The 15549-nt window shown below is 44.8% G+C and overlaps 1 protein-coding gene across 1 annotated transcript in view; it reads right to left on the reverse strand.

Moving 5' to 3' along the window:
• Positions 1–15125, reverse strand: part of LOC110490332 (A-type voltage-gated potassium channel KCND2-like) — a 187439-nt gene extending 172314 nt beyond the window's left edge. Inside the window, exons 1-2 of the mRNA XM_036944642.2 lie at positions 14151–15125; positions 12637–13837 (exon numbers count right to left, since the gene is read on the reverse strand). Coding sequence (XP_036800537.2) covers positions 12637–13748 — 1112 coding nt within the window. The 5' untranslated portion in view covers positions 13749–13837; positions 14151–15125. The remainder of the gene's footprint in view (positions 1–12636; positions 13838–14150) is intronic.
• Between the last annotated feature and the right edge of the window lie 424 nt (positions 15126–15549).

The raw sequence follows: 15549 nt of genomic DNA on the forward strand, positions 1-15549 counted from the left end.
ATATATATTTGTGTGTATTTGTGAGTGCCTGTATGTGTTTTACTTAACATGCACCATTTGCAAGGCGCTCTAACCCCCATTCAATTTGAGCAGACATTCTGAGAACAACAAGATGTCCAGCTAGGCCCTGGCTCTAAATGCACCTTGACAGCAAAAAGGAACAAGCCAGGGCTCGTTCTCCTCATAGCCAAACAGCCAACACATGATAGCCTAGCCTTCCACAAACGAAAACAGTATGAACGAAACAACTGGAGAAGAGCTATTGTACAGTAACACAGCTCAGTAGAGGACTATTGACTCCCTGTCTGTCTCCTGTCCATCTCCTACTGTGTGTCTGGGCCACAGAGCCCACCCGTCACCATCTGTCGCTCTCTGTTTATATTAAGACATAATCAATGGAAGAAGACAAGAGGCCTGGATAAGTGACTGGTTGAAAGGCTGTTTAGTGAATTCATTAACATACTGTACTGTGTATTAGGATGCAACATAGCGCCTATCTCAATTACTGTATGTGAGTGTACAAAGCCATCGATCACGTGACAATATTCACTTCTATGTGAATAACGCATCGAAGCCAAATTAAGTCAGTTAAGATGGCTTCTAATATGCAGTTTGAGCTACTCCGGAAAGTGACGTTGCAGGCTAGCTCAGTGCGACCCCCTCTCATTGAGTAACTTGAGTTGAAGGCAGACCGGGCTGCCGTTAGCAACTAAATGATCCTTATAACTTATTCTGTGTGCAATATTTAAATAATCGGTAAAAGGACTGGTGTATTAGAAGCAATTATTGGTACCATGATTGTGTTAAAAAAAAATCCACGAAGATTGACCACGCTTATTGCCATTTTCCCTTTCACTATAAAGGGGGTCCTGTTTTCTGCAAACAATGCCTACAGTACCGCGGTTGGCCTTGAACTTTTGTCGCTTCAATGAAAGGGGGCAGTCGTTCTCCCCTGGCATATCTATTGTAACTTGAGTAATGTCTTGTTCTGGTTGCTTACACGTGCGGACGGCGTTCATAATATTTGACGAGGAGGAGAAAAGGCCAATCATCCAAGCATAAAGTGTATGGATGTATGGAGAATAGAGGTTGTAGTTGTCGTCAGATGTAAAAGGCTTCTATGCAAGGGGTGTGTGGAAATACACACGTTTTTAGGTGTTCGCTAGGTTAAGCGAAGCAAACGAAGCTAGCTGTGTTTATGGACGTAACGCAATACAGGAAGTACTGCCAAACTGTAAATGTCAATCTGTCAGTCAATCTCTTTCCCAAAAACAAACTGTGAATCACCCTCTCTCTCCCTGTAACTGAAATCTCCACCTCTCTCTCCCGAAACAATTCTTTATTTCTCCAACTCCTCGTTTCTCTACTGACTTCCCCAAAACAGTACAATGTTAGCCGTTACCATGTATGATATTATGTCATTGAGACAATTTCCTCATTATACAGAACCACCACTATGACACCACCTGTCCAACTGTCCAACAGCGTCAAAGTCCAGGCCAAGCTCCAAAAAGGCTGCAGGCTGCAGTTGAAGCCTTCCTCAGCACTTTTCTCTTCTGTTCTCTCCTCCTCTCTCTGGGACGAGAAGCCATCGTTTCTACTCCAGCGCGTCTCGAGGTGGCTTCATTAAAGATCCTATTTAAAATAATCACTTAGCCGCGCTATACAAGAGAGTATGTACGTGTGTGTAGTAGCCTCAGTGTGTGTGTATGTGCTAGATCCTAACCCATGCAGCATAACACATTAATTCAATTTGGCTCATCCTAATCCACCGTTAAAAGCATATATAAGCTACCCAGAGTCAGAGGGAATGAAGAGAGAGAAGGATGGAGGGGTAGAGAGATGGACGACAAAGAGCAAGACACCCCAAAGGTTAACTAAAGACCACCAAGTTTCAAGTTTTATTAGTCGTATGTACGGGATACACATGGTATACATCGTCCCATGAAATGCTTTCTTGCAGGTTCCTTCTCGACAACGCAACAACAATAAGAAACAATAACAAATAATAATACAAACATAAAGTAAATGTCAGTAGAACAGAATAAATATTTTAGTATAAGTATAATACAGGAAGGCACAATTTATAGTTCAATATCTACACGTGCATTGGAGAAGGGGGGGGATGTGGGGAAAGTGTATACATTGAGCAGAATAATAGCAGCAGTTGTGATGTGTGCTAAGGGGCGGAGAATTAGAGAAGTGTTCAGCATTCTGATGGCTTGGAGATAGAAACTCTCTGAGCCTGTTGGTATCGGCTCATGCTTCGGTAGCCTCTGCCTGACGGTTAGGGAGAGAACAGCTCCTGGCTGGGGTGTCTGGGGTCCTTGATGATGACCTGGTTTTCTGCTTACATATTATTCATCTGAGTGAAAAAACCTCAATGTTCAGTGAACACTAAACACTTTAGGCTATTGTATGGGTGTGATTTGCAACCCGCGTGGCTCGTATGAGAGGAAATCGATGCCTTTAACACCGATTGTAGCTGCTATCTCAAATTCAAATATGCATCGGAGGCAGCACTCACTTATCTTTGATTGATTCGCGTTCCTGCTGGGCTCTGAAATGGCCTCGTTGGACTGCACCTCTCTACATAATCATCATCACTAACACCGCCATAATTGTGGCTAAACCCCTCCCATTTCTACAATTTCTAACCCTAACCCCCTAACCTTAACCACACTGCTAACCTTATCTCTAACCCTAACCTTAAATGAAGACCAAAAAGTGATGTTAGCATTTTTATTGTCTGGCCCTGAATGTCAAATAACAGCCAATCAGAGAAGACAGTGGTAACAACACAAGCACCTTTGAACCCAGTTGGCCTGCTCACCTGAAATCTGCTTCCTCTCTCTGTTCCTCTCTGTCGCCCGCCGCGCTGTAACTGGTGCCTGACATCTGAGTGTACTGTATGATTTGATCTGTTAATTAATTCACGCACTCTTCCTGGATATTAAAAGCCTTCTGATGCGGACACGGAGAGAGGGGTGGTGGGGGGGTGAGCAGCATGGAAGAGATGGAGACAAAGGGAGTATTAGAGAGTGGGGGGAGAGGACGAGAGGAAAAAGAGGGAGAGAGAGAGACAGGAAAGGGAGGGTGGAGAGACAAAGAGAAAGAGGGAGGGGGAGAGAAATACAGAAGGAGGGATGAAGAGAGAGAGATACATTGATGAATAAACATGAACAGCTCCAGAGTTTTGTTCAACCAGAGATGAGGATCCTAGTGTGTTCCATTGTAGTAGGTAGTTGGACTGTATCACCTGTATAGACAGGGGACTATGCCACGGCATGTAAGGTAGTTACAGGAAGTCAAGCAGTTATGCTTGTTGACATACATACTATGCACACTGCTCCACAGCAGAACATCTCTACATCACACACACACACACACACACACACAAGAATACAGGCACAATGACATAAACATGACAGTACACACACCACAAATGTATGCACAAATGCACTAATAAAGATTGCTTAAATGAGAAAATGGTAAATAAATGTAATATTGTGACTCAATTTATATTTCAAAAAACCCCAGTAGGAAGGATGAAGCCGTCATTATCAGGTCAAAGTAAGAGCAAATATTTGTTTTCCGATGTTCAATTATATTCCGTTGTTGTACTGTAGAAATCATTATTAGATGAATGGACAGATCATTAAACACATTCACACAAAAGCAGCTCAAACAGTCTTTATACCCCAAAGGAAACCTTTCCCAAAAGTCATTGCAGTTCTTTAAATCGATACATGTCTGAGCACATGATATATGATATAACATGCATCAATGATATGGATAGAGTAAGAAAGATGTCTGTGCCTGTATGACTCCATATAGGAACGTGAGTATGATTCCACATGACACAGGGACATTAGTCCCAGCATTACCACAGAGCATTACCATAATTATGTCATCGCAACAATAGTCAAAAGTAAATCATCCTCATCTGCCAATTCCAGTCCACTCCGTTCGGGTACGTGGTCAACTGAACCGTCGCCTCTCCTGTCATAGTTCAGCCTCTCTTGTCATAGTCCCATGCTGTGACATGGTTGATCACATGGCGGGAGCGTGTGATGAGCAGAACTGCACATTTGCCACCGTCTGCGACATAATTGGGCATCTACTCATCTAATTGATTCATCTAATTTCCTAGATGAAACAGGCACATCCCCGACAACATTTAGCATGGGTTAATCGGAAATCTTTGTTAACCGTCTGCTGGTTTGCTTTCTCAATCTAGCTCAGTAACCTTGTTTCCCAGGTCTAAACCAGTCACTAACCAACCAACCATTCAGAGACAACAATCATGAAAACCAGCAGACATTGAAGCCCCCAGGTCTCAAGTCAACCAGCCCTATATTAAAGGGAAATGTCACTAGAGTCAACCAGCCCAATATTAAAGGGAAATGTCACTAGAGTCAACCAGCCCAATATTAAAGGGAAATGTCACTAGAGTCAACTGGCCCAATTTTAAAGGGAAATGTCATTAGAGTCAACCAGACCAATATTAAAGGAAAATGTCACTAGAGTCAACCAGCCCTATATTAAAGGGAAATGTCACTAGAGTCAACCGGCCCAATATTAAAGAGAAATGTCACTAGAGTCAACCAGCCCTATATTAAACGGAAATGTCACTAGAGTCAACCAGACCAATATTAAAGGGAAATGTCACTAGAGTCAACTGGCCCAATTTTAAAGGGAAATGTCATTAGAGTCAACCAGACCAATATTAAAGGAAAATGTCACTAGAGTCAACCAGCCCTATATTAAAGGAAAATGTCACTAGAGTCAACCGGCCCAATATTAAAGGGAAATGTCACTAGAGTCAACCGGCCCAAAATTAAAGGGAAATGTCACTAGAGTCAACCACCCCAATATTAAAGGGAAATGTCACTAGAGTCAACCACCCCAATATTAAAGGGAAATGTCACTAGAGTCAACTGGCCCAATATTAAAGGAAAATGTCACTAGAGTCAACCAGCCCTATATTAAACGGAAATGTCACTAGAGTCAACCGGCCCAATATTAAAGGGAAATGTCACTAGAGTCAACCGGCCCAATATTAAAGGGAAATGTCACTAGAGTCAACCACCCCAATATTAAAGGGAAATGTCACTAGAGTCAACCAGCTCAATATTAAAGGGAAATGTCACTAGAGTCAACCAGCCCAATATTAAAGGGAAAGGTCACTAGAGTCAACTGGCCCAATTTTAAAGGGAAATGTCATTAGAGTCAACCAGACCAATATTAAAGGAAAATGTCACTAGAGTCAACCAGCCCTATATTAAAGGGAAATGTCACTAGAGTCAACCGGCCCAATATTAAAGAGAAATGTCACTAGAGTCAACCAGCCCTATATTAAACGGAAATGTCACTAGAGTCAACCGGCCCAATATTAAAGGGAAAATGTCACTAGAGTCAACCGGCCCAATATTAAAGGGAAATGTCACTAGAGTCAACCACCCCAATATTAAAGGGAAATGTCACTAGAGTCAACCAGCCCAATATTAAAGGGAAATGTCACTAGAGTCAACTGGCCCAATATTAAAGGAAAATGTCACTAGAGTCAACCAGCCCTATATTAAACGGAAATGTCACTAGAGTCAACCGGCCCAATATTAAAGGGAAAATGTCACTAGAGTCAACCAGCCCTATATTAAAGGGAAATGTCACTAGAGTCAACCAGCCCAATATTAAAGGGAAATGTCACTAGAGTCAATCAGCCCAATATTAAAGGGAAATGTCATTAGAGTCAACCAGACCAATATTAAAGGAAAATGTCACTAGAGTCAACCAGCCCTATATTAAACGGAAATGTCACTAGAGTCAACCGGCCCAATATTAAAGGGAAATGTCACTAGAGTCAACTGGCCCAATATTAAAGGGAAATGTCACTAGAGTCAACCAGCCCAATATTAAAGGGAAATGTCACTAGAGTCAACCAGCCCTATATTAAAGGGAAATGTCGTTAGAGTCAACCAGCCCAATATTAAAGGGAAACGTCACTTGAGCCAACCGGCCCAATATTAAACGAAAATGTCATTAGAGTCAACCGGCCCTATATTAAAGGGAAATGTCACTAGAGTAAACCGGCCCAATATTAAAGGGAAATGTCACTAGAGTCAACTGGCCCAATATTAAAGGGAAATGTCATTAGAGTCAACCACCCCAATATTAAAGGGAAATGTCACTAGAGTCAACCACCCCAATATTAAAGGGAAATGTCACTAGAGTCAACCAGCCCAATATTAAAGGGAAATGTCACTAGAGTCAACTGGCCCAATTTTAAAGGGAAATGTCATTAGAGTCAACCAGACCAATATTAAAGGAAAATGTCACTAGAGTCAACCAGCCCTATATTAAAGGGAAATGTCACTAGAGTCAACCGGCCCAATATTAAAGAGAAATGTCACTAGAGTCAACCAGCCCTATATTAAACGGAAATGTCACTAGAGTCAACCAGACCAATATTAAAGGAAAACGTCACTAGAGTCAACCAGCCCTATATTAAAGGGAAATGTCACTAGAGTCAACCGGCCCAATATTAAAGGGAAATGTCACTAGAGTCAACCGGCCCAAAATTAAAGGGAAATGTCACTAGAGTCAACCACCCCAATATTAAAGGGAAATGTCACTAGAGTCAACCACCCCAATATTAAAGGGAAATGTCACTAGAGTCAACTGGCCCAATATTAAAGGAAAATGTCACTAGAGTCAACCAGCCCTATATTAAACGGAAATGTCACTAGAGTCAACCGGCCCAATATTAAAGGGAAAATGTCACTAGAGTCAACCGGCCCAATATTAAAGGGAAATGTCACTAGAGTCAACCACCCCAATATTAAAGGGAAATGTCACTAGAGTCAACCAGCCCAATATTAAAGGGAAATGTCACTAGAGTCAATCAGCCCAATATTAAAGGGAAATGTCATTAGAGTCAACCAGACCAATATTAAAGGAAAATGTCACTAGAGTCAACCAGCCCTATATTAAACGGAAATGTCACTAGAGTCAACCGGCCCAATATTAAAGGGAAATGTCACTAGAGTCAACTGGCCCAATATTAAAAGGAAATGTCACTAGAGTCAACCAGCCCAATATTAAAGGGAAATGTCACTAGAGTCAACCAGCCCTATATTAAAGGGAAATGTCGTTAGAGTCAACCAGTCCAATATTAAAGGGAAACGTCACTAGAGCCAACCGGCCCAATATTAAACGAAAATGTCATTAGAGTCAACCGGCCCTATATTAAAGGGAAATGTCACTAGAGTCAACCGGCCCAATATTAAAGGGAAATGTCACTAGAGTCAACCGGCCCTATATTAAAGGGAAATGTCACTAGAGTCAATCAGCCCAATATAAAAGGGAAATGTCATTAGAGTCAACCAGACCAATATTAAAGGAAAATGTCACTAGAGTCAACCAGCCCTGTATTAAACGGAAATGTCACTAGAGTAAACCGGCCCAATATTAAAGGGAAATGTCACTAGAGTCAACTGGCCCAATATTAAAGGGAAATGTCATTAGAGTCAACCACCCCAATATTAAAGGGAAATGTCACTAGAGTCAACCACCCCAATATTAAAGGGAAATGTCACTAGAGTCAACCAGCCCAATATTAAAGGGAAATGTCACTAGAGTCAACCAGCCCTATATTAAAGGGAAATGTCACTAGAGTCAACTGGCCCAATATTAAAGGGAAATGTCACTAGAGTCAACCGGCCCTATTTTAAAGGGAAATGTCACTAGAGTCAACCGGCCCAATATTAAAGGGAAATGTCACTAGAGTCAACCTAATAAACTACAGTATATTGAAGGGAAATGCCACAATTTTTCTACTTCATATTCATCATCGTCACCACCCCAACATCAACATATGTGAAAATGACTCATTTTTTTCGTATAAAAAAAGATTGAGGAAGATAAGAGTTTCCAATAACATCATCAGCCAATTAGTAGACAATTAGTAGGTAACGTAATGAACATGAGGGGAGACAGGGAGCTGGTTTCAAGCGCAGGGCGCAGCAGGTGTTTATTGTAAAGGACCACAGGATGAGGTAGGTAGCTGGGTCCAGGGGCAGGCAGAAGGTCATACACAGGAGGATGCAGGTAGCTGGGTCCAGGGGCAGGCAGAAGGTCATACACAGGGGGTCCAAAGGGGCAACAGTACAGGCAGGGAAAAGGCTAGTAACGTTGTCCGGGAGATCAGACATTAGCTAGATAACAGGAAATCCAATAGGCTAAAGTACAGGCAGGGAATAGGCAAAATGCTTCGTTAATGAGGCAGGCAAAAACTATTGTGCACGGGAGGAGTAAATAATGGAGAAAACCAGCGCTCCAAAAGAAGTGTGTCACAAAACAAACAATACCTCACAATGATGGGGTGCAAAGAACTGAACTAAATAGTGTGTGTTAATAACATACAGGTGTGTGAACAGGTGATTCAAATTCAGTTGACTGGGATCTGGAGAGTGAGTTGCGTTCAGGGGATCTAGGGGTTTGAGAGTGTGAGCTGGAAAGTGGGCTGGAAAGTGAGCTGCGTTCAGGGGATCTACCTCTTTGAGGGTGTGAGTTGGAAGCCTACTCAGAATTGGTCAAAATCACACAAATAACATAGATGATGTGATTGGAAAGACTTGTCTTCCTCTATCTTCTTTACTACAAAACTTAAACGCTCAAGTTTCAAATATATTGATGTTGGGGTGGTGCGAGATGAGATGATGAATATGAAGATGAACAATTTTAAAGTTTCCCTTTAACCCTTTAAGCTCTGTTTATCCAGGTGACCATACCAGTTTGTGAAGAATACATGGCTGTTATTGCATGTCTCCTCCCAGGCATACTGATCCAAAGTCAGCCAGTAATGAGTGCAACCTAAGTCCGGCTCCATATTGGGCTCGAGACATACAGATCTAGGCTCAGTACAGGATGAAACCTGGGGCAGGGTCCCTACCAGGCTCCTGACATAGTAATGAGAGTCCTGATCATGCCTGTAACCCTTTTGTGACTCCAACAGACTTGACCTCTAATCCCTGACCCTCCCCATGTGACTACTGAGTTCCTAGGAGCTATAATCCTGACTAGACCCTAGAGACAAATCATATTTTATATGGCCTCCTATTAGAATGAGTCTATGGCCTTGAGTAACATTATGCATAACCAACATATACTATGTGTGCAACACCTTCAGCAAGCATCAACTGGTTGTCCATTGAAGCTGCAAATCCTCATGGGGCTAGGCATCCCATTGAGTCAACGGCACATATCAGAGGGTCCACATTGTGCCCTTGATTAAGGGAAAAAGGTGTCTCATTTAGTGAGTCTGCTGACTTGCCGCTCTCCCTCTGTCATTGCCCATCTTTCACTCTTCTTCTCTCCTCTGTCAGTCTATTAGTGTCTCTCCCTCTCTCCTTCACTCATTCTCTCCTCTGCATCTCCAGTAGTGACAGATGCTTCAGTAATGGATGCCGTTTGACAGTGAATAAGCCAATTAGAATGGCAGTGATTTAATTGGCCCTGGACACTTTCACTAAATCCACAAACGAGTCAATTAGTGGGACCGTGAGGGGCCACGGGGCCAGAAGCAGGACAAGGGGGTTAAGCTGTGACACTGATTCAAGTTATTCAAGTGTTACACATTCTATAACTACTGTGGTTATTATTTGACCTTGCTGGTCATCTATGAACACTTGATAATGATTAATTAAAGTTGTCCACCTCCCAATCACTGATACACACAGACAAAGGCAGAGACAGACACACACACACACACACACACACACACACACACACACACACACACACACACACACACACACTGCCTCTCTTCCCAGGGATAGCCAAACCACGGAAGTCTGCATGGACATGCAGTGTACACAGTACAATATGAACCCCTGGGCAACTGCACCACAGGAGCCAGACCTTATACAGCATGATACTGCAGGTCAGAGACAGGCTGGGGATTTGAGAGAGCTAGCAACAGTAAGAGGCTGAGGTATACTTAAGCAATAAGGCCTGAGGGGGTGTGGTATATGGACAATATACCACGGGAAAGGGCTGTTCTTACACACGACGCAACACAGAATGCTTGAATACAACCCTTAGCCGTGGTATATTGGCCATGTACCACAAACCCCCAAGGTGCCTCATTGCTATTATAAACTGGTTAACAGCATAATAAGAACAGTACAAATAAATGTTTTGTCATGACCCGTGGTATACAGTCTGATATACCATGGCTCGAACCACTAAGTTTATAATGGTGAATTTGGTGCAGCCAGTGATATTGCTAAAGTATATGGGTGCATTGAGCAACGTGGAGTGCTGCAGTGTGCTCATAAAAGACACAGCAGTGAGAGAAAACTCATACTGCTCTCTGCTGTGACTTCTTATCTCTCTCTCTCTCTGTGTCTCTGTGTCTCTCTCTTTCTTTCTCTCTGTCTCTCTCTCTCTGTCTTGCCACCTTTATCTCACTCCCTCTCTCTGCCCTTTCTACAAATATCCCTATGACCTTTTCCTTCTCTTTCTCTATATCTCTTTCCCTCCCTTCTTCTCTCTCTTTTACCTGCTTCACTGAGCACACCTCCCTCCCTTCCCCTGCTCCCTGCAGTTCCCAGCCACAGATCCATCCCTGTCTCTGGTCCCCTGGCAAGGTAATGAGACATTAAAGAACGATAGCCTACGTCCGCTTAAGAGCTATGTCCTTGCTCAATCTACCAAAACACTCCTCGCACGCATGTACGAGCACACACACGCACACACACAGACCCACACATTGGACATGTATATATTTTTGATAATTCTGTCCATGGCATTTTTATCATACACTCGATTCATCCAATGACATTGTGTAAGGCACTGGGCCAATGCAATAGAATAGAAACAGATGACTGTGTGTTCATACTCTCAAACAAAGGCTAATGCAGCTGTGTAGTCACCACCTGTCAAGCCCTGGGCACAGTAAACACAGACTGGCCTCAGGTACTGCCATCGCCCGCACCCGCGCACAGACACACACACTGGCACTGCAGCCAGAAACACACCACACACAGTAACCAGCTGTTTGACACATAGGCAAAACGAAGAGGTGAGGCTTCTATTATGAGCCAACAGAATGGTTTCTGGTTATGGATGAGAGCTTGGCTGTGTATCAGTGAGGTTACTGTGTCTGTGTGTGAGAGAAGGTTGCTTTTCTTCCCTGAATTTCTTTGTCTTAGGCCTATCTCATTAACAGAAAGGCCAAGACACACACAAACACTCACAAAAAGAAAGAACCACTCCTACTGCGTCAGCCATTAGCTCAGTGGTGAGTGTGAACCAGTAATTGCATTTTGTTATTGATATCATCCAATCTGACAGTGGGGACATGCTACTACACAAACTACACACGATGAGGTGTGGCAATCTATTCCTCTACCTCTTTCTCTTAGCCACTATTTTCTCTCCATCTCTCCCCTTCTACACATGCAATTACAGAATAAAGTAATCAGAGCACAACAGGCCTTCCAATCAAATTCACTGGGAGACACATATAGACAAACTGTCAGGCAATAGGCTCAATAATGAACAAAACAAACCAATCAAATAGAGAAATACCAGCTCTTGACCTATGAGTAATTGAGCCTTGTGAAATCTATCATGTTAACTATGACGCTGCCACTCCACGTTTGTGTTCATGAGCCGAATGGACTTCAACGGCGCTGTGATCAAAGCGTCAGACGTGGGTTTTAGCGCTCCATTTGATTACCACTTTAGAGGCTGATTCACACTCGTGAACTGTTGGCAGGGAAAGTAACGGCAATGCTGGAGCACGCAATGCTGAAGAGAGCCGTAGCGCTTCGTTTCAGCACCATGGAGAGCGCACTGTACTGCACTGCCATGCTTGCCGCTCCGCTTCAGCACCGCGGAGAGCGCAGTGCAACTGCTATGCTTGCGGCTCTGTTTCCCCAAGGCGCGCAACTCTCTTTTTCAACACCATCGAGAGCGCACAATAGGCTTCTACTGCACAGCGCAGGTGGGAGAAATCGGCAAAAGCATCAATGAACAGTAGCCCCAGGACTCATTTTAATGAATGGGTGTACACATCAACAGCAATAGATGCCTCTTGAACAGATTAGACTGCAGCTCTGCAGCTGTTGCCACTTTTCAAACTGAGTATGGCTAGAGAGATGGGCTGTGTGAGAGAAATCTATTGCAGTATATTCTGATTTAAATATTGTCATTGATCTCTCTCTGCTCCTCCCATGTTTTCTATGTATAGCTCTCTTCATTTGACTGTGTTGAAGAGGTGTGAATCTTAATGATGAGAACTGCTGCAGTGGTTATGATATGATGACATCATAGGCCTACAGCTTGGCCTGTGAATAAGGTAAATGTCTCTGAGGACTTTGAATGTGAATGTTATTGTGAATGCCCTAAACCGTTCACGTGAAGGTGTTTCATGTAAATCAGGATTTAGCCAGGCCTCTGAGCCATTTACCCAACCTTCCATTCACACTGCAGCTGTGTAGAGAGAACACACTCAAAGGAGAGAGCAACAGCAAACCAATGCTGCTGATTTAGGGTTGACACGACAACATACCTCCTGAGCATGTGACCACACATCTACACTGTATGGTAAGCTGGACCAGCACCTACCCCAGAGTTGTCATGGTGACGATGGTGTACCAGAAGGCTGCTGGGATGCTGGTGAACTTGCTGGCTGAGGAGCCCTTCTCAGCATAGAACATGACGGTGGCGAAGATGATGATGGCCATGGTGAGGGAGAAGAGCAGGAAGCCCAGCTCCGAGGCGCAGCTCTTCAGCGTGTAGCCCAGGATGCGCAGCCCCGCAGAGTGGCGGGAGAATTTGAAAATCCTGAAAACGCGGAAGACCCTCAGGGTGACGAAGGCCCCGCTGACGTCCTCGTTGTCAGTCATGACCAGGCCGATGTAATAGGGCATAATGGCCACCACATCGATGACACTCATCACGCTCTTGATGAAGTTCCAGCGGCTGGGCGCCGCCATTAGACGCAGCAGGTACTCCACGGTGAAGATCATGACGCAGGCCGTATCCAGACAGAAAAATGCCAAGGCGTACCGCTCCCCGCACGACACCTGTTTGACCCGATTTGGCAAAGTCCCGCACGGGACCGTCTCCACCACGTTAGCCATCACGGAAACCGCAATGAAGAAGCCGGTGACATAATAAAACACCAGGGCCATGGTGCTCGTGTGGGGGTTCTCGAAGGCCCGCCACATGGTTTCTCTGAATGTCATATCCGGCGGGACCATATCGTTCTGGTTCTCGCTGTCCTCGTCATCCTGGATCCTTTCCTGGTTCTCCCGCCGCCGGTCCTTGTACTCTTCATAGCAACAGTCCCCTATGATCTCCGGTATGATCCCAAAGAAGGCCAGCTCCTCATCGTAGGCCGAGATGCACTCCTGGCGCGGGTAGTGCAGCTTCCCGGTACGGTAGAAGTTCAGAATGTGTCTGAAAATATCCGGGTCACGGTCGAAAAAGTATTCGTTTGTCTCCTCGTGGAAGAAAAATTCCCGCTCCGTGCTGCCCAGTAAAGTGTCCGGGTACCGCTCCAATGTATTCCGCCACGTCTGGAACTTCTGTCCGCTGACATTGAGCAAGATGAGCCCGTCCTGCTTCCGCCGGTTGTCCGGCGGGGGCGTCGGCATGGGCGCACTGGCTACCGGCATCCATCCTATAGCAGCAGCCCGGGCAAAGGGTAACCACGCCGCCACTCCCGTTGCCATGGTGACCCACTGTGTGAGACTCGGTCCCGGTGAAGAGCTCTCGACGCTCTGGTGGGCGATCACAAAACCACAGCGCGGCGAGAAGACATCTGGAGAGGCAGGAAAACAACCCAAGCATTAGCCTACTCATAGGCTACACTGTGACATATCATGCATGGCTGAAATTAATAAATCGTCCACAGGCTGTTCATTCGGTTTCCTTCTGAAACTCAATAAATAATAATATCTAAATGCATTGCACAGACATGTCCCACGTATAGCCAGCCCTACTGTCTTCGATAGTGAATGTAAAAGCGTGAGAACGAGTAGTCACTGAAGCAATATTTAGCAGTAGAACATACATGATTAAACGTCAATAGTCTGGGAAGCACACACAACACACGAGTAATGTAGCCTTCTCACCTCTGCGTAAAAGTGACTTGTTTGAAAAATAAAGCTTTCCGTTCTCTTTCTAATATAAAACAATCCTCTCTGCACACAAAAGTATCCAGAAAATTCTCGCCTTGGCAAAAGGGTGGAAACGAACCAGGAACAAGTTCAAAACGGGAGTAATTCCGTGCTCCAAACACGGGAAAAGACTTGGCTCCAGTCATACAAGGACATTCTCGAGCGCTTTCTCTAGCCAAACAACACCCGGAAGCTCAGCTCGCGCCTCCCGCTTCTTTTTCACTCCTAGAGCTCGAGCTATTCAAGAAAAGCGCAACTGTGATCCTCTTCGGAGACCAATGACTGTATGGGCCGAGTCCACACCGACAACTGTGCTCTGTGTTCGCAGCTGAAGCGCGAAAGGACATAAAATCACACACACACGCGCGCTCACCACAGACACACACAAATGCACAAGTGTGCTACCAGCATAACACAAGCTGCGGCTCCAGCTGCGGAGGCAACCGTTGAATAATTACATAATAACCACTAGAGAGAGAAGGGGAGAGAAGGGGGATCAATAACCGAATTTGCAGAATCGTTGAAGGAGAGCAACAAATATGGAAGTTGTTTGCTCGGCTGCCTCTCCTCTCCCCCACTCTCACTGATGTGCAGCTGCGCCGAAAACCCAAGTTCCTCTCCCCAGTTCGTTGAGGGCGTGTGAAGTGCTCCGGGCATTATTTAACTTCTGTGTAATCAAATGGAGCGCTCCTCCTTGATGCCTTGCGGATACCCGGTTATGCACGCCCGTGTCTGCATTAACCAAATATCTTTCTGAAACGGACTCTGTACCACACCGTCCTGACAGAGTAGTATCACATCAAAGCAATAGCCTGCAATACGTTGTGCATAAAAGGAGATTTGACTAAAAGTGTATTTGCAGGTGGTTGCTAATACACAGGCCGTCATTCCAACTTCCTTGTCTCTGGGCACTGTCACTGATGCTCAGCCGGAGCACCGCTAGATGGAGACAGTTTTCAGGTGAGAGGGGAGTCCCAAGGATCAGAGGGAGGAGTGGAGCGCACCTCAGTCGGGGTAAATGTTCTCCCCCTCAGCACTCAGCAGATGTCCACAGTGACTTTATAGACGTCATTAACACGATGGATGTATGTCATTGTCTAGCACAGTGAGCATTGACCCCCACCCGAAAGCACTCATCCCTGGAGAAGACACTCAAACCCCAGAGGAGAAGCTGTAGGGTGGCAGGTAGCCTAGCGATGTGCCCTTGAGCAAGGCACTTAACCATAATTTGCTCCAGGGGTACTATGGCTGACCCTCTAAAACAACACGTGATGTATGTGACAATAAAAACATCTATTTAGTCCACTGGGGCCCTAGAAGCCCAGGCAGGCCACTCCATAGTAATCTTTAATTA

The sequence above is a fragment of the Oncorhynchus mykiss genome, chromosome 15 (genome assembly GCF_057628025.1).
Source record: "Oncorhynchus mykiss isolate SJ-2025 chromosome 15, ASM5762802v1, whole genome shotgun sequence".
NCBI classification, from domain to species: domain Eukaryota; kingdom Metazoa; phylum Chordata; class Actinopteri; order Salmoniformes; family Salmonidae; genus Oncorhynchus; species Oncorhynchus mykiss.